The sequence below is a fragment of the Primulina huaijiensis genome, chromosome 8 (assembly GCF_012295235.1).
Source record: "Primulina huaijiensis isolate GDHJ02 chromosome 8, ASM1229523v2, whole genome shotgun sequence".
Taxonomy (NCBI): domain Eukaryota; kingdom Viridiplantae; phylum Streptophyta; class Magnoliopsida; order Lamiales; family Gesneriaceae; genus Primulina; species Primulina huaijiensis.
Genome location: NC_133313.1, coordinates 18162633 through 18183582, shown reverse-complemented (window position 1 = coordinate 18183582; position 20950 = coordinate 18162633). Strand labels below are relative to the sequence as shown.

The 20950-nt window shown below is 31.7% G+C and overlaps 2 protein-coding genes and 2 long non-coding RNA genes across 4 annotated transcripts; 3 read left to right on the top strand and 1 right to left on the bottom strand.

Moving 5' to 3' along the window:
- The first annotated feature begins 11 nt into the window (after window positions 1-11).
- Window positions 12-487, top strand: LOC140983390 (uncharacterized). Its single transcript, XR_012176420.1, has 2 exons — window positions 12-147; window positions 188-487. It is a non-coding gene; the product is annotated as an uncharacterized lncRNA (long non-coding RNA).
- Window positions 488-8118: 7631 nt separating this feature from the next.
- Window positions 8119-8970, top strand: LOC140982763 (uncharacterized). Its single transcript, XM_073449452.1, has 2 exons — window positions 8119-8355; window positions 8714-8970. The coding sequence occupies exons 1-2, from the start codon at window positions 8190-8192 to the stop codon at window positions 8905-8907; spliced, it is 360 nt and encodes a 119-aa protein (XP_073305553.1). The 5' UTR covers window positions 8119-8189; the 3' UTR covers window positions 8908-8970.
- Window positions 8521-12983, bottom strand: LOC140982762 (protoporphyrinogen oxidase, chloroplastic). The gene is made up of 9 exons (XM_073449451.1): window positions 12488-12983; window positions 12199-12384; window positions 12021-12105; window positions 11571-11718; window positions 11395-11475; window positions 10845-11016; window positions 10215-10374; window positions 10019-10122; window positions 8521-9716 (listed from the first exon to the last, which is right to left on the bottom strand). The coding sequence occupies exons 1-9, from the start codon at window positions 12872-12874 to the stop codon at window positions 9417-9419; spliced, it is 1623 nt and encodes a 540-aa protein (XP_073305552.1). The 5' UTR covers window positions 12875-12983; the 3' UTR covers window positions 8521-9416.
- Window positions 10324-10560, top strand: LOC140982764 (uncharacterized). The gene is made up of 2 exons (XR_012176349.1): window positions 10324-10442; window positions 10500-10560. It is a non-coding gene; the product is annotated as an uncharacterized lncRNA (long non-coding RNA).
- Window positions 12984-20950: the final 7967 nt, after the last annotated feature.

Sequence of the window (20950 nt, the reverse complement as noted above, 5' to 3'; positions counted from 1 at the left end):
GCACCGAGCTGCTCAATTTCACGTTGTTTGGCCCAATTAACTACTGTATGTTCTGATCAAGTTTCTCCAGCGGATTCAATGGATGATTTCATAAGAACTTTATTGTCATGATAGAAAGTTAAGCAAGGAGCAGAGCACACATTGCATGTTCCAGACTTACTACTATAGCCAACCTCTTGACTTCTAGCAGAACTGAATCCTTTCTTAATTTGAGGTATCACCTATTCAATTAGAAAAACAAGTTAAATATACCATATTGTTAACTGGTGAAACACATAAATCCGCCATCAGATGAAGAAAGGGTAAAACATTTATTTTTTTCGGCGCAGATCAAAATGAAGTACAATGTAGAATGAGAAGTGTGGGGGATGGGTATGGACAAGAGAAAGGTATGATGACAGATAAAAAAAATAGATAGAAAGGTATGACGAGACATGGCGATTTAGACAGTTAAGATCACACAACCCACAACTAAAAGTTGCCAGTATTTCATTTCAACAAACTTAGACAATGCTCATTGAGCACTCATAAGTCATAAGTTATCACTCGATATCAAAAACATCGAGACGCTACAAACTCTAAGACAACCAAAATTTATTCTAATTTCCTACATAACAGGAAGCGGTGAAGCACCAAATATTCGAATACCCTTTTGTCTTATTTTACAGCTGTTTCAAATCAGACAAGAGGTAAAATGATAAGAAAACCAGTTAGTGTTAGGCAAAAGATTATCACAATGATGATTGACTTGTTAACTCACACATCATGTTCTAGAATCAGATTTGAACTGTAAATCTTAAGCTTTCGACAAACTTTTCAAATGACTGATTAATTTAGTTAGGGATGACCAAAAATTCCTCAATACTTTTTTTACAAACATGAACATCAAAGGAGTTATCATAAAATTCTAAAAAAACAGAAATTATAAATATTAACTGCCTAATGAAAAACTGACGAGTGGACGTAGGCATTCACGGCCGAAACAATAAGTATTTATCACGATATTTTTTCTTCACTCTTATTGATATAGTATCATGGCAGGAAACATTGAGTTAGTTTTTTTTTTTAACGTCATACAAATCGAACCGGCTCGCGAGCTTTTTGAGCTGGTACCATACATATTTGTATTCAAAATTATCAAATTCGAGTTGAATTCGAAAATGTTCGAGCTTTCTTTCGAGCATAAATTGAGACCAAATTACGTTGTTCGATAGTTCATGAGCTCGGGAGAGTTAATATTTTATTAATATGATATAATTATATATTAAATAAATATATTTCAAGTTTTTATTTTCGAGTAGCACACGAACATGTTCGAATATTTCGAGTCGGACTGGAAATCGAGCCTTGATTTGAACCAAATTCGAACAAAAAATAATAAATTTTTGGAGCTTCGACTCAAACTCGAGCTTGGATATATATAATTCGAGCTTTAAAATTTTCTTCATATTAGGCTCGATTACACTCCTAATTTACCATAACAAAATAAGACTGATTTGCATTGGAATTTCCAAAGAGAATGGCGTTTGAAAGGAAAACACAAACAGAGTCTTAATACATGCTGTAGCTCAGATGGCCACCATTTTTGTGGACCTCTGAGGTGGCAATATTGTTGTTTTGCAGTTAGGTTCCTTCAACCAGTAAGAAAAACATAAAGTTTATTGCATGAGAGAAAAAATCATATCTTTTGACAGACTAAAGATCATTACTAAAGCAGTGCAAGTTTCAGCAATAATAAAATTCTTCCTATATGTTCTATGGGTGGGTTGTGTACAGAAAACAATCTGATGGAAGCGTGAAGATGATATCACCCCAAGGTAATTCCTCAATTCACAACAAAAAGGGTCAAACTAGACAAGACAGCAAACTATAGGGAAGAACTCCTTAAACAATTTCTATCGGTTTGATGACAGAGTGAGCTAGGAATGGGCTGTGGAAAATGATATAACAGATAATAATAATAAGAATAATAATAATGATGATGATGATAACAACAACAACAACAATAAACAACAGCGGTGATTTGCCTGTTAATTATCTTACCGCATCAATATGGCCTGCTTCATCAGCTGAAAGTTGCATCCTACAGTTTCTTCTCAAGACTGTAATCTGAAAAGCGTATAAAATGGGTCAACTAACAGAACCACCCCGAACAAATAAGGGCAACAAAATGCGTAAGGCTGAAGCACGAGCTAAAAATTTTTATTTCCACAAATCCATTATTCGTGCATGCCAGCAGAAGATAGCAGACAAGTGGGGTAAAAAATCAGTAATCCCCAAACCAGTCACGTTTACAATTCAGAGGACCTTAAAGAGAAAAGAGCAACAACAAACAGTTCGCAATGGTACACATGCTAAACACCACTCATCCAAATAGAAATAACATAAACTCTAAAACTTGAAGCTTTAAAACCCAGTCAAGTAAAAGAACCCTAACTGACATGCCTGGTGCTCATAAAGACTGGAATTGGTATCGCAGACGTCTTGGATAGTTCGCCCCTTGCGCTTGCTAATGGCAATCATCCGACGATCGATCAACCATCAAATTTCCACAGTAATTTCTTCGAATCACAAATCGACATGCCCATTAATCCCGACATCCGCCAATCTCCATCAGATTAATTATCAGTCAAATACACAAAAAAAAAAAAGAAGGAATCGAATTCCAATTACGAAGCACTGAACGGATATAATTATTCAGTCAGAAATAAATATAATTATTAACAGAAGATCTGGAAATTCACGCCGGATGTTCCCACGGAAAAAAGATTCGCGGAAAATAATTGATTGATTATGAAGAAAAAAAGAGAGGGATTTGCCGTATTGCAAGTGTGCTTTAGAATCTCTCCTCTTCTCCCCGTTCCGCACGTTTGTTTCGAACTCTCTCGCAACAGATACACACGATACTCAAAAAACAATCCCTCCCCCCCCCTCCATCCTGTTTCTCTCGCTACACTCCCTCGCCGTACGTATGTATGCATAAACTAGAAAAATGTACGTGCGTTGTATGTGAGCAACTAAATTGTTGGAAATATAAATACGAAATTTTTATAATATTTAAATGAATTAAAATATGGCTAATAGCATTTATTAATTGAAATAAACCAAACCAAAAAATCAAAAATCATTATCATAGACGGTATATGAATCGAAATTATCTTATCCACACGACACACTTTTCAATATACTTCTCGGTTGATTTTGATAACTCAAAAACTCTTTGTCTTAGTTTGTTATAATATACATATAACCATTTTGGTATACTCAGCAAGTATATGATTGTCTTTAACATCTATTATGTTATTTAAAATCATCATCTGGGATCTGACATGCTCGTAGTTTACTTCCCTATCAAGACGTTTTTTCGGTTTTATACAGTAATCTTATTTTCCAAATATTTATTTTTATTGTTGAATGATTTTTCAGTTTTTGACAATCATCAGCTATAACTCATAAGAATAAAGTTGTTTTTAGTCGTGATTGGTTTTTACTTGTGACTAAAAGTATGCGTAACTTATATTATATTCTTCAACAACATAACCAGTGAATGGTGCTGTAATTTCTTCAAACATCGTGCTATTTGTAATATCATTTTTATATATTTAGTATCAATATTATCAACATATAGCTATAGGTTTAATAAATTTTTAACAATTATTTCTCAATCAATGTGAGAAAAAAACTTTAAAATCTTTTCAAATGACTATATCTTAGAACTGTGTCATCGTTTAATTTGACGCAATTCAGGAAAGTCATTTCGTTCGTCATTTTTTAGAAGATTTGGAACAATGATTGCGTGCATCATATCATGAGGATGATATAGTTTCAATCTCATAAACAAAACAAATTTTATTCTATCGAGTTTACATTTTGTTTTATAATATTTTATATATTGTGGAACAACATACAAAATTAATTATTGTATTTTAAAAATCTTGAGAATGACACATATAACGTAATCAAGATATGTATATGATATATCATTCAAATATATATATCAAAGTATTTTTCTTATTCAATATCGCATCTAATAATACAACTGTTTAGATTTTATGAACATCTTATAATAGACAAAATTAATTTGATGAAATATTGTATAATTCAATTTGAATTTCACTATTCGGCTAAGTGAATTTATTTGGCGAGTAGTTCTCTATATTACCATCATATATCCCATGAATTAGTTTGTTAGCCATTTTAACTAAAAAAAATAGACAAAAACAATCTCTTAACCACCTCGAAATCTATCGAGATAATATTGGAAGAAATAAAGTGCAACCGACTCAATGTCCCAATTTACTAAAAATGCACAAAATTGATCTATTGTGTCAACAAAACTTTAGAATTGTTCTCATACCATTAAAAAAACAATGAGAATTATACACATATTTTTTTCATGTAATTTTTTTTCTGAATGAAGAATTTTTTCTTTTTGTTTATTCTTTGAGAAATATTGATATTTTAGATGGCATCAATTTGTTGCAAACCATGAAGTAGCAGCATAATCATCATATAACCCTTAAAGGTTTACACATACAATTTTCCAATTTTTTCTTCATTTTGCTACATTGAAATTTAAATCTGAATAATTTTTTATCTTAATATTTTGCTTTAAATACGCCTTCAAATATATATGTATATGTTTCATGTAACTTAGTTAGACATAATTTTAAATGTTTAAAAAAATGTGTTTGAATTATATAATACAGAAATATGGACACAGTAATACGCAACATTATTTTTTTTAACATGTTTTTTCATCCACTATGTTCGTCATAAATTTTTTGTTCAAAATTTGATTCATTTCTTAACTACATGTATAAAAAACCAATCAATTATATAATTCACAGAAATCATATATTATTCTCTTCGTAGAACATAAGACCCAAAATATGTGGCTTTGATTGTTGTACTCTCATACATATTTTCATATAAACAACAAGAAAAATAATAGAATATCAGAAAAAGCAATTGCCGCCAACAATACTAAACAAAATGAATTTAAAAAATTCATGACACAAACAACCTCCATAAAAAAATGATAACTCAAAGTTCAAAAATAATTTATTTAGTACAATAACAAAGAAATTGAAGTATATACGAGCGCCAAAAAGCATAAATCACACTCAAATTAAATATTAACTCATATTATTCAAAATTTTTATAAATTTTTCAATATTTTTTTTAAAATAAAGAGAAGGCGCCTTATTAACGTCATGGTTTCATAAATATTTTATTTTTTAAAAAAACACACAAAGGAAAAAATGGTGTCTCAAAATCATCATGAAAAATCCTTTAATAAAACCTTAAGAAATAAAAATATAATACGAAGTTACAAAATTTTCCTTAAATCAAATAAAAATATTAAACAGTTGACAAAATATATCTGGCAACGACAAAAAATATGTTAACTTGTGATACAATTAAAATTTAGAATCATTCATAATCATTTAATTAGAACAAAATCGTATGCCAAAAATCTACTTGATATTATCTCTTTTAATAATTTATCCATGTTTGTCGTCCACCAGATGACTCATAAATCCACTAATTTTTTTAGTACACCTATTAATTTCACAATAAATAATACTACAAAAATAATATAATCAAGCACATAAAAACTCAAATTCAAATATCTTCAATCAATTCAAATAAAAATTTTTGAATAGAGAATATAATAATATTGTACGAATTTTGAATACTAATTTATAGACAGAAGTTTGGAAATATATTTGTCCCAATAAATAAAAAAATATTTTATCTTTTTATTCTGAGATATAAGCTAAAAACGAAGAAACATTTCATCATTTTTAATATTTTCTAAGCCGTTTCAAACTAAGTAATCTAATCAACTGAAAACATGCATTATGTGTTTAAGAATTAACAAAATATCTCAAGGAAAAAAATTAAAAATAATTATTTTTGGGGGATATATGGTTTTGTTTTATATTTTCTTTCGGTGAACAAACAAATCATATAAGGAATTCAAACACAACATGATCAATACAAAAGACATATAACATCAAAACATATAATGCTATGTTAAAAAACTCATCTCATTGCAAGAACACAAAATGATCAAATGAAGCATATTATTTAGTAATATTTATTTAGCAGCATATATATAAAAAAATTGACTAAATAGCTTAAAAACAGTGTTTGGAATAACTTACATACAAAAATTTCTCTCAATCATGTATCTCTATTGACAAATAAAGAGTTTGAAAATATCTTTATTCTAAATGAGAGAAAGAAGTTTTATATATAACCTTAATATTTATTAATAATTTATTTTTATTCAATCCGACTCATCTCCTTTCATGTGCCCATTATTACCTATCATCAATATGGTAGATATTTTTAATGAATTTGACAGAAATGTATAAATTTAGTAATTAAAATTAAATTTAAAAGTAAATTCAAACAATAATTAGTTTGATTGAGTTAAGTACACTATTAATGATCTTATTAAACTAACATTAAAAATGTCTTAAATAACATCATGAACATGACAAATTGTAAAACAAAAAATGGTAAAATGGTAAGGTTACAAATGAAAATCATATATTTAATAGATAATATTTATTTTACATCATATATCGAAAATTGACTAAATAGCTTAAATGTTTATATTGAAATCACCTACATACAAATATTTTCTCTCAATCACATATATTTGTTGATACATAAGTAGTCTTAAAATATCTCTATTGTAAATGAAAATAAGATGTTTTATATGACCTTAATATTTTTTAATTATTTAATTATTTTCAATGTCACTCATCTCCATTCGTCTTCATATTATTACTTTAATGTTCGTAATATCCATAATTTTTTTAATGTATAACATTATGAGAGTGTTTTTCTATAATTTGATGTCATTGTATAAATTAAAGTAATAAAATTTAAATTTAAAAATAAAAGTAAAATTAAAATAATAAATAGTTTGATTGGGTTAAGTGCTCTATTAATAATCTTATTAAACTAACGTAGAAAATAACTTAAAGAACATCATGAACATTATACAAATTATAAAACAAAAAAGGTAAAATAGTCAGTTTACGAAGTAAAATTAAAATAATAATTAATTTGATTGAGTTAATTACATTATTAATTATCATGAACATGATACAAATTACANTTTACTTTATGCACATAAATTATTAAATAATTTGAAAGAATTGTAAAGAATAAATGATCGCTTATTCCAAGTGATGGATACATTTCGAATAATAAAGATTTTATAATATATAATTGAAGAGAGATATCTGATAGGAAGTCATGTTTTTCCAAATTTTTGCCAACCCTACCATCCTTGTGCAGATCATAGTACCTGAAACATTACAATAAATTGGCAATTAAGTTAATTAATTAATTAGCCAAATTGAAGTATGCAAACATTTATTTCGCTCACAAACTTTGTTTTGAAGTGACATTGGCCGAGTGAGTGTGGAAAAAAACAAAACAAAATTGCAAATATATAATTTTACACCCAAGTTTGGACCCTTGTCTCCGCCATTCGCGTAGACGAAACATATATGGTCTTTTGTTACTTTATTATATATATATTTTTTAAAAGATATATTTTCTTAATGTTAAACCGGATGATCTCGAGTTACAATATTTATTAGCCACAAGTCTTTGAGTATATGTTTACCACCAACAAGCTGAAATCTCGAAAAATAATTAATAAGGTGGAACTGATTGAATCTTGTCTTATGGTTTGTCGGAACATATAATGCAACACAGAATGCAACAATAATGTTATTCTCCTCCAAAAATCTATGCACCCCAACTTTTCAATATTTGACACTAAAATCTCACTAGCCTCCCTTGACCACATGTGACCACCTTCGACAATCTTCAAAATTAGTGAAGACTCTTTTATACAGAAACTTTCATCACATTCATGATAGATGTATTTTTTCAAGATAATGTTATCCAATATTTTCATCGTATCTTTAAAATATATTCAAACAAATATCTTTTTCTATTATATCTCTCTCTAAAAATCTTCGAATCGATATTTTAAATTTTCTTTAACAAGTAATTTTAAAAATTTGTTTTTAAATTAAAATTTATTAATATTAAAAAGTTCAAAAAATAAAAATAAAAAAGGGGCAGGGATTATTTATATATACGGACGAAATCTGTCGGTTGATTTCAAAATTCAAAACATATCTGAAAGAATGGCTTCCGGCGTGAAGGGTTTCTTTAGGCAACAGAAGAAGAAATCGGGCGTCACAAAGCCAGCACCGTTGAAGAAAACTCCAAGGTCCAAAGCTTCTGCTTCCCTGGGATCCGGCGTCGTACAAACCCCTGCTCTTGTTTCCCATGGCTCTTTCGATCTCTGGGGTTTGACCTCTTCCGCTCTTGTTCCTTTTCGATTAAATGGAAATTTGAAGTACAATGCAGTAAAATAAGAATTTTCATGACTTTGTATCGGAATGCCTCCCAATGAAACACCTTTTGAAAGTGATTTGGACACTCTGTTTGAACCTTCGTTTAATTACTCTCATTTTGTTTTATGATTGCCAATACCCAATACCTCATCTGATATACTAGTAACACAGTTATTTCGCTATTTCTTAATCAAATTAACATGTTCAAAAGACAACTGAATTTCACGGGTTTGTAATTTTTTAGTTAAAATTTTGTTGTGTGTATTTATTTTTTGGTTTTTGCTTGGTGACTACTTTAACATGAGCCGCAGACGAATGTGATGACAAGGAGGAGGTTCTTAGGCAATTTGATATGAACATGGCGTATGGCCCGTGCTTAGGCATGAGCAGACTGGACCGTTGGAAACGTGCTAATGCCTTAGGCTTGAACCCTCCAGAAGCGATCGGGCGGCTTTTAACGGCGGGGAAAGCTAACTCTGAATGCTTGTGGGATGGACGTGTATAGACCCCTGTCGTTCTTCTTGGATCGATGCTTGTTGCTGTCTTCTACCTCCTTGGTGTGGATGTATGTACAAGTGTTAAATTTTATTTCTAGCTGAAAACAAGTTTGTCCTTGTGCGCTACATCATGTTTCTGGTTTACATCTTTTAAACTAGTTATATAAACTTGAGTATAATCTTCTAGCTCCTTGTATTAAGTTGAAATGGATCAGTTCACTTTCGATTCTATGTTTTAAGATATGATTCTGGTTTTAGTTTAATTAAGGTCGAGTATAGACCTGGATTTATGGAAAGATAAAAGCATACTTACCATTGCAAGTAAATATTAAGAAATTTCATATGATTTTTCTAACAATATGGTTTTATCCCTTCCCGCCAATTGAAAAATTGGTGATTGTTAAACTAAATATATGAATGATACTCATCTTGGATGGTAAAACAAAAATGAAAAGATTCGACACAAGCTTTGCAACTAGTATTACAATAATTTTACAGCAGATACTATCTCACAACCTTATACATACTGGTACTGCGACAAATATTTGGTAACATCATTAGCAACGTCGTAGGCGGCCTCAACGCATTTGCCCAAGGCTACGCCAGACACATAGTTACCCGCAAGAAACAGACCTCCAAAACCACCATCACCGAGAGCAGTGTTTGCCGAGTCCAACACATCCAAGTGACCTATCATAAACTGTGGAATAGCTTGCGGCCAGACGCGCACTCCCACCACAAATGGATCTTGTGCACTTGAATTTATAAGCATCTTCCTGAGATCACGATCCACTGTCTCCACGAGTTGGCTCTCCGTCTGATAAAAAAAGTATAGGAAATGGGAAATGCGACTATGTACATGTGATATATTAACATGGAAACTGAAACATGCTTAAAGTGAACCATATTACAGTTTTACAGCGCACACAAATGAACGAAAATAGGAAAAGAACAGTGATACTTCATTCATTATAGGAGAAATGGTAGTTTTAAGCAACTCAATTTTCTTTTTTACGAATTTGATGTTATGGGAAAGGTTAATATGATGTTGATTCAACACTTCATCTCATAGGCCTAAGCTACCCGCTCGTGTTATACAGTTCATAGATCTATATGTACCTTTGATGTAATGCCGGGATTGGTTGCTCCTCCAATATAGTTCAAAAGAAGAATTCTTCCCGGAGGCGCTCGGTTAGGAAAAAGTGACGAGCTATATATGGTTCCTGAAAGATGGAATGAAACAAAGCAGGGCTCTAGCAGCAACATACAGATCTTTAATGCAGCATTAAAAAAAAAAATTATGAGTAAGATTAACCTAAAGTTTCCACCCCTTGGGAACGAGGATGCAACTGCCCAAAACCCTTCAGCTCACCATCTATCAAACAATCAGCTCGAATGGCTTCTTTTGGATATGAAATAGTGACCGCAGCTACAGGTGGGTAGTAGAATTTTGATAAAGCATCAGCAGCAACGCCCTACAACAAGTTCACACGAAAGCTATGTAGCTATCCAATATCAATCAACATGCAGCACATAATAACATGTGTATGTCTTCAGCAATTATTTTTAACGCGAAGCACATTAGAATGAAGAATCAAAGCCACATAATTTTACTACAAAATCTAGTGCACAAACTAGGGGTACGCCAGTCGAGCTCGAAAGGCTCTTATCCAGGCAAATGAATTTCGGAATCGAGAGAGAGATGGTCTTCAGATTCGTTGCAATCTCAACAAAGCTCATACCAATCAAGGGAAGATTATATATATACAAGGTATTTATCCTTTATAACACATTGAGAGTACTTAATTTATTAAAACCGAAAAAATCCAATTAAATACTTGAACCTTGTTATCAAAGCAAAAACACTAGCCTTCTATCCTTTTAATTCCTTCTCTTCAACAAGGGGCCTACGGGATAAATCAATAATGTTACATAGTAAACGTACCGAAAGAGGCCGCAGTATCGTGCTTGCCACATAGGATGGAACAGTCATGATGACAGTTTTGCTCTGGAGTGAAACCATTCCACTAGGGGTTTCATATGCCAATTTATACACTCCATTATCCGACTTAGTGATACTCGTGAGTTTCCAAAACAGTTTGACCCTGCCTTCTAATCTAGAAATAAGGAAGACCAAATCCACACAATGAAGATTAAACTACTAGTAAGCAATTCTTCTGTCCTTAAAATTGGTTTGTTTCCGTAAGGCAATCTCCTTGAGCATGCATAGGTACTATCATTGCTCCATTTTAATGATATTTTAATCGAATCTTCACAGGTTTGAAACCCTTCGGCCCAAAGATTCTCTTGAGAATAGATAGCAGACAAGATAAGAAAATTGCTTCTGAATTTTTGTGATATGCAAAAGGGACAAGTGTGTCAAACCTGGCCGGGACTCGGGCAGCGAAAGTATCATACATGTACGCGCATTTTGAGAAAAGAAAGAAGAAATTCAACATTTTTATTTAATTGAAAGATCGAAAAATAAAAATTACCTCGATGAAATTGCATTAGGCAGCATTGACAAGCCCTTTCTGAACGATCCTACTGTTTGACCTTTTGGCTTGGGTAAGCGCCTGTTACATACACCCAGTTAATAACTCAAACATGCAAGCTTATTATACAAACACAGTTCAAAACACAAGAAAGATTTTAGCAAATATGTCCTTACGGATCTCGAGGTGCCTTAGAGCTACCAGATTTTTCCTGGATTGCTTTCAAGGTTCCACCCATGATGCTACCACCATTTTGCTCCAGTTTCCAGACTTTACCAAATGCTGCTTTCATGCTCAGTTTTGAGGGGTCTCCAGCATAAACACCTGCATCAAATGAAACATAAAATATTATTCTCTACACCCTAAAAATCATATCAGGATACTAATTAGCATCCTAAACATAATGTAAAAATTGTGAAATCAACAAACAATGGTAAACTATAACATAACAGATCATGAAGCACAATATTACCATCTTCCATTGCATTTGATGGATCAATCTTACCAGAATTCAGAGCACATAATCACTGGAAGACCAGGAAGAGTTGATAAAGGAATGAACGAATAAAACAGTTTACACGCTACCGAAAAGACAAAAATATCTGAAGGAAGAAGTTTAAGAGTACCAGAGCAAAATGGTTCAATCAAACGCTCAAAAACTTCATCTCCAAGGTTGCGTCTGACAAATTCTTCAATGGATTCCTCGTGACCCTGTAACCTTGACAAATATCAAATATGAGAAGAAACTCGATAGTATTACTACGCAGGAAACTGGAAATACGAGGAAGGATTAAGGGCACAAACTGGAGGCGGTGGCCGAAGACCGATAGCACCAAGACCTGCTCTAATTTTACCAGGAAAGCTCATTAAGTCAAAGAAAGGGAAGTCATTAAGCTTCGAGGGCACTGGCCTCAGCTTTCCATTCCATAGCACAAAGCGAGGAGCATCTGGGTCTCCTAATACCAAGTCATCCTTCAACCCACTATCCACCTACATTCATACACTGATCTTAGAAATTAAAAAATGACTGAATAATCCGAGCCCATTAATCCTAGCTCAGTTAAAAGTAACAGCAATCAACAAGAAAACACACCGCCATCGTAAGCATGGGGTCAGATGGTTGAAAACTGTTGGGGCCTTCCTCCCAGAGATAGCCATCCCTCTCGACGGTGGTGATGTTTCCGCCCACTCGATCTCTGGCCTCCGTCACGACAACATTAGAATTACCGTGCTTGGTGGACAAGGCCTGGGCGATACAGAGTCCACTGATGCCAGCCCCGACTACGACGCAATCCAACACCGGTTTCTGGTCGTCTCTCGACGGAGAATAAGAAACCGAGGTGGGCCCCTCCGCAATCGAGCATTGAATTCTGCGGAGCCCGCCGCTAGGGGTTAATGTGGACGGAGGTGAAGAAAATGGAGGCTGCGGCAGTTTCTTGAAGGTGGAAAAGTAATTGTGAGTGCAGGTGAAGCTGCCCATAAAGTTATACTGAAAAAGCCAACGCCGGTGGATAGAGGAGGACGCCGGAGAGGAACAGAAGTGGAAGTTATCTTATCCCTTTACCGCGCTGCATGCATCTGACTTGGACCTATCACATTTACTTGTATCACGTTTGATGTGACTTAATTTTATTTATTTGTTATAATTAAAAAAGTATATAGATACATATAAAATATTTTTTAAAAATAATATTTTTAATGAAAAAGGGGTAATTATTTTTATAAACACATATAGAGTAGTAGTATTTATATTATTGTTTATATCTAAATTTTTAAGTATTATTAAAGAACAATCAAACACAAATTTATTTATCAGATGATCTCACAAGTTACTTTTTTAGACAGATATCCTATTTAATTCATTCATATGTTTTTTTTTTAAATCAACATATGTACAATTTTATTCAAATAAATAAATTATATTAGACAGTCATATCATGTAAAATTTTTGATCGATGATTAATTTTTAAATAGTATATCGATATTAATTTTTTTTTTTGAAATATATCATATTTTGTTATAATATAATATCACACAATAATTTGATATTTTATCGAATGATAAAAACTTATGTCATTTTAATGAATACTTAGCATGCGTTACTTTATGTTTATTATTTAGTAAAAACAAGCTTCAACTCTAAAGTCTTGAACATAGTAGCCTCATTATCTTAATCACGATTCATTAAAATGGAATCATGATTAATCAGTAAACAACGATAAATGAGTTAAAAATTTGTGTTTGAGCCTATAAAAATTTCGATATAACATTCTCGTAAATAAGACATATCAGAAAATCAATTACTCAAAATAAACAATATTCATTCAATAAAATCAACAACATAACAAGTGTCGACCAGAAAATTCATGACATATACAAACCAAAAATATCATAGAGCCGAGAAGGCTCGATAATAACATAATACAATCATCCAAATATATACATATAATATCTGGAGAGATGACAACATTATGTAGTACCTAAATACAACTGAGCACAGTCTCAATGAGCTCTGGTATTTCTCGATGCTTCATCTCAAGCACCTGAGGCCAAACCACGTGTACCACCTGTCATGTTCAAACAAAAAAGACACGACGACTCCCTCTGACTCTAGTACGAGACATTAAGAGACCACGATATATGACATAGAAATGCAATGATACCATACATGAATGCAATACATGAAAAGATGCAAGATATTAGGAGTCAAATGATCGACTTCAACAATCTTACATAATACGCTCGAGCTGGTCCATAACTCAGCAGACCTTGCCTGAAATATGACTCAACCTCGAAGCTAGCAACTACTTAAGCCGGACCGAATCAAGGCAGCCAAACATCTGCATGACACAATATCATATCATATATATGACGGATTTCAACTGAAATATAAATAGATCTCAATAATTGACATGCTCAATATCATATATTAATTAAGTAGTGTTGACGTGTCTAACTAAAATACAAACGTGTGTGGATAAAAGAAATATTTATTTTGTTTTGCACATCAAATACCCACTGATATTATGCAAGTCAACATATAATATCACATAGTTCAACAAATAACAAATAAATCATATACATAATCATTATATGTCTCTGTCAGACATCGTGAAAATAACTGATCTCTACGTACCTCAACCAATTTACCTTTAATTTAAATTCTCAAAAAAATTCTGAAAATGTCAACTCAGACAAATCACCTGAATATTAATTCAAACAATCTTAGTATCATATCCAATCTTATAACTATTTAAATTCAATTAAATTTTCAACTTTTACTATTTCGGCTATTTAAATTCTTAAAATTCCAATATTCGATTGAAATGCCTAAAATCAATCATTTCTATTTTAATTTGTCGGAAAATATTTTTTAGCTTTAAATGACGCTAAAAAAATATTTAAACGACTAATTTCATAAATTCCAAAACTTTGCATTTTATCTAAAAAATTCACAATATTCGAATTTAATTATTTTACTAGCGAGATTATTGGTAATAAAATTTCATAATCATCGATTTATCATTAAATGCTCAAACTACCGATTGTTACTTCAACGATAAATTACTGGCTCGTCGAGTTATACCTCCAACTCTCATAATTCCGGAACCTACTACAACAATAACTCAATACTTTGTCCAATAATGATACAATCTTTGAGCCGAAAATGAATTAAATTCACACGGGCAACAATCTGCATCGAGGCCGTCTGTAATCTGAACAACAATGGTTGGAATCGAGCCTAAACTAAGCTAGTCGGCAACAAGCGGCAGCGCGCGGTGGTGCAGGCGCAGAGTTCGGTCGGAAAACAACAGTGAGCGGCGATAGGAACTGAACTCGTTGGAAAAAGAGTTAATTAGTTGCGAAAAAAGTCTTAAGCTCAACTATAAGAAATCTACAAAACAAAACTACCGAAATCAATCAACAAATGGCCGGAAAATCGTGACCAACTCTGACGACCAAAAATCAAAGTCGTCGTTGATAGTAAAAGTGACCCGGTTTGATTTATTTTAACTTCCGTGTGCTATAAAATTCAAATATATATTTTAATATCGTCTATAAACCGATATTTTTAATACATATTTTAAAACACAATTTCATTATTTAGTTTAATTATTTTAAATTGAGAAATTTTCAAATAATTAATCTTAATTATTATCAAATAACATATAATTAGATCAGATAAATACATAGTATGAGCTAATAACGGATAAATTTATATATAGTGTGGGCGGAGGTCTAGCCATTATAGTAAAAAAAAAATTAATTTTACTATGGCTACTTTGTTTGAAGAGACTATATTATAGGATAGTTATAAATCTCTAATAAACAGTAACAAAATATATATAAATTTCCTAAATAAATAAAAGGAGACGTTATTTATGATATAAACGAGTTAGAATAAAATACTTTATCGTTGAAATTGCTATTTTTTTTATTTATTTGTTTGTAGTATGATATTTAGATTTTGTCTGACATAATAATTCTTTAACAACAAACTTTAATAACATTAAAATATCTCTATATATAATCTAATGTGCTAGATACAAAATTCTGTTGCACGTCATGTTTACCTAAACCAAGGTCATATTAACATGTTTGAAGTAAGAAAAAATCTTCCGTAAAATTTGTGTACCACCAATAAAAATTTATCATATATATATGTATAGATTATGAAAAGTTAAAAGAAATTACGATTCATTAATTATGAATGTTACAGAAAACGATACAGATAATTTATAAAGTCCATCATCTATATATTGAGCAACAAAACAACCGCTAACAAGTTAACATGCTCCAACATAGCTTTCAAACATGAACATGTATAACAATTCCTCTCAACTTTACATAACTATAATAAGCTTCCATCTTATAACTTATAAGAACTATTGCCATTTCATATCAAGCATGGCCTCATTAACTTCAACTTTACTAATTACTAAATCGGCTTCGTTGGAAGCCATCTTGTAACTAGCATTTGCTGCTGCAGAATAAACCAATTTAAAAATTGGATAACATGCTCTATAAGACATGAGTTCTAGTATCATAAGTGTTTCCTCAAAAGAACGTCCACGAATTTGATCAATTACTCTTCTTGCTTTATCAGCAGATAGAGACATATGTCGACCTAAAGTGTATACTTCTGTTTTTTTTCTTTAGCATAAGGTTTGTCTCCTACTAATAAATCATAAATATCTATCCATTTTTTTAAAGATAAGATTATCGACGAGATCGATTATCATTTTTTGCATGTCCTCGGAAATTTAAATGTCAGCGGTTCGAGTCCGCTTATCTCCAACTCATGAACTTAGCCGATACAAAGCTATATGATAGCACCCAATTTTTTCGATTCGGCGGTTCGATCTATGATTTATCATTCATGGACGTTGATAAGATCAATCCATTTAGCAGCACCATAGGATGGCATAGCCTTATAAGGGCGAGGTTCAAATGAGGAAAGGCTTATACCTAGGCACCGCTACTCAAGAGAACACATCCACAACACTAATATAAACAAGCAAGATTAGCCATTATAGCCATGTCGTAAGACGACGTTGCACTCCGCCGCACCTGAAAGACAATCAAGTTTCCCTAAGTAGCTTGCAACCCCTCAACAGGAAAACGAAGAGTCTAGTGTTAAAACTGATGGGGAAACAAACTTTCAATCCAAAGAACAAAAAAGATTAAGGTAAAATAAAGAGAACCAAAAACCTAACTTCTATACGTAAGGTCCTATGGTGCATGATGATACTGGTCGCTCCGCTCTTCAGAAAATCTACCTGCTGCCTATAACACATGCGTGCACTTGCACCAACTCTACGAATCTTCACTTTGCACAGAGCCGATCACTGTGCCATGCACCGGGTCATACAACTTTATTATCCGCATTTTTTACGCATGCACGTCGTTGTGTCAAGCCCTGTGCCCCTTGTCGTGGAACACACTGTCCAACATCACAGCGCAACATGAGATTTCAATATGCATGGCGCTGTGCATGCCTTGTGCACACATGCATTGTGTCGGGCACTAATGTGTGTAACCTCAAGGATACGAAATTGGAGCAAACTAATCCGGAAAAGTGATAAGAAACGAGCTAAAGGTGATGATTATGTTTGGAGATATACAATTTACAAAAACAAAAAGTGTAAAATTTGTGGTGTACAAGTGTGAAAAGAAGTTGACCAAAGAGAACCTAATAAATGAGCTAAAAAAAACCTCTACACATAGGCCATAGCTAGGCTGTTCGATGAGTTTAAGCACGTCAAAACATGCTGAACAGCATTCGTCTTCCATTCTTTGGAGGTGTCAATTCGAATTTGCTTTTAAAGCAAATTGTTGCTTAGTTATCCTCATTAGATCCACCATGTATTTGTAACAATCGAGATAGCTGTAATTGATAGATCTAGTTTCGTTGATTTATTTAGACTAAATATGCTATGGTAGCACAACACATCTAATCTATCACTACTCACGTTCAATCGTTCCAGACAATTACGGATCAAAGAATATAAAATTCATGGATAGCAGTAAAAATTCATATATCGAATTAATTTGTCAGATTAGTCGACATACAAATTTCATGGAATTAAATATAAATAAAAAATACTTTAAACAATCAAGAATGTTAATCAAGTACAAAACCTCATAGTAATAAAATCGAAATAATGGAGTTTTTCCATCGAGTCAGAGAAATTAGCCCAAACATGGTTTGGTATTCAATCTCCATGAAAATTAAATAAAAACAAAACAAAAGAGTGCAAACTAATTTCTTAAGAGATGATAAGAAGGATTCCAGCACAGCCTCTCTTGCCTTCCACCTTGTACTGTACGTGAGATTGGTGGGAGAGTTGTGTATTCTCTAATTGATTCTGCCGCCTCCCTCACGTACGACGTGAGTTTTGGTGATCAATCAAAATAAAAAATGGGTCCAAAAACATAAAAACCCAATAATCTAAAATAAAAACCTAATCACTAAAAATAAAAGATACTTAGAAAATATCCTCCAAGAATATATAGTTTTTTATGGAAAAAACTATATATAGTATTTTTTCATTGATATAAAAATTCCTTGATTCTCACTAGACAACCGAAGAGTAGTCACAATACGTGATGACGTCTTGTCCAAAAACCACTTCTTAATTTTTATGCTCATATCTTACACTAAGATCATATCAGCAACTTTAATTATGATATAAAATCACCATTTTTAGCCCAAATTTATCCCAAGAGCAGAAAAATTCCTCCTACAATAAAACCACACAAAAATATGTCAACTAAGCACGTTGGAAGTGATAACAATGGGAGATACGACAACAAAAATGCAAACTATTACGAGTCTATCAATAACCCATGTATTAAGATGTGGACCATTAATGGATATATAATCTATCTTAAAGGTAGAATCTCATCAACCGTTGCATTTTAAGAGCCATACAGACTTAGACTAACCCGAAATCAAGCCTATCTATGTGGTCGTGGAAAGCTTTCCAAGTGGTTATCTCTTTTTCAATAAAATTGATGTTGCTTAGCGCTTATACCAAAAGTTGCTCATAGTGTTTAGAACAAATCACTTTTAAGTTTTGAATTTAGTAGTTAAAAATGATATGATCATTCATTTGTTATTTAAACAAGAATACTATGCCAAAAGAATATCCCTAATTATGTTATTATTTAAGGCCCATAATGTTATAATTTTCTCAAAAATCATGTTTCTGCACGTATATAAACATGATAAACAAATATGTGGAAGTTAAATCGAGCGTTACCTCCAGCCATTGAATCATCTTTAATATTCTGATTTTCCTCCGATTGAAGCCTTCTAAGCACTCCAATCTCTCTATAGATGGTGTATTATTCTGTATGAGATTGTATGTTTAGGGACCTCAAATGCTTGTAAATATAGGCGTCTCATACCATCAATGAGTTAATGCGGGAGCCTAATTGTCAAAGAAAGATGTGCGTGCACGTCTCAATTTTCTAAAATTTGAGGCTGCATTTGCTGTTCGTCAAAATTGTAGGCTTCTTGGCCGTCGCCAATTCCTACACGCCACGCCTCTTTTAATATGTGTCATATTTCTTACACATAATTTATAAAATTAAATTTAAAATATGAATTTAAAATTATTTAATGAAAAAATTTTGGCTTATAAAGATTCACATAAATATGAATAATTAAGTTAAATAATAATTATAAGGCGACAAAAGAAATTATAATCTGAGGGAGTTCTTCATAAACTGATTTAAACTGCCTTGTCTTGCCATTGGTCTTCCTGAGGAACATTGCTCTGTCTAGGAGTTAGGTATTTAAAACATACATATCTTTCCTCGAAGCACTCTTGGAAAGTATTGATTGTGTCGCTAAATAATTATTATATAAAGCATTAAATAAAACCAAAATTTTGTCCAGTGAATCGTATAATTTTAAATAATTAAAGTTTAGTCACAACATACTTGATTGTGCAAAATTATACATTAAGTGGAGTTGGATTACATGAAGGGCATTTATTAAGTAAAACCAAAATTTATATATCTAGTGAACCGTGTAATTTTAAATAATTAAGGTTTAGTCACAATACCCTTAATTATGCAGTATTATACATTAAAAAGGTTGATGATAACACGAAAGACATTTATCAAGAGCATAAATATTTAAACATTTGCGATTTAATGTCTTAGTGATTCATATAATTTTAATTTATCAAAAAATATCCACATCATCTTTAATTGAATTAAAATCATACATTAATTTTGAATCACATTTAGTTGCAAAAGACATAAATTACATAAAATTATTTCTCATTTTGTTAATACTTGGTGATGAATAATTATGGAGAATATATATTTTATATATAAATAATTCACTATCCTAGTTATTCGTATGATTTTAATTAATTGAAGAGTAGCCACAACATCTTTGATGTAGTTAAAATTATATATAATTTATGAGGATAAAATTTGGTTATAAGGGATATAAATTATAATTAATTATTTTATGAACAATGAAATTTATCCACATGAAATTTTGGTATGTTAAATACAATTAATTATGATACAATATTGAATTATTTTCTTAATTTATCCATATGGATTAAGAATGGAATATAATTCAATATTTATATAATTAAGTTTATGAATCTAATTGAATGAAAAATTTAGTCAACAAACAATTTTTATGTCAATGATTCATTCATATGTATATCATGATTTACATGAGTAAAACATGACACATAGTTTATTGCTTCATTTTATAACATTAGTATGTATTCATTAATTCTGCAGCTTATTATTCTGTTAATTACTCTGATATTGATTTCTGAGATTCAAGGTTATGACTATAAGGTGTGGAAATGTAAGATTATTCTTCATACATGTTTAATGAACACTAATTTAGTATCAAAAAAGATGAACCGTCTTTCATTAATAAAATCAGTGATTAATGTGATGATCTTTATGAAAAGTGGGAGGAATTTAATAGTTACTCATATAATTTCATAAAAGATCAATATTTCTGCTAGGATTAGGCGTTAAATCGAACAGTATGATAGTGTTCATATAT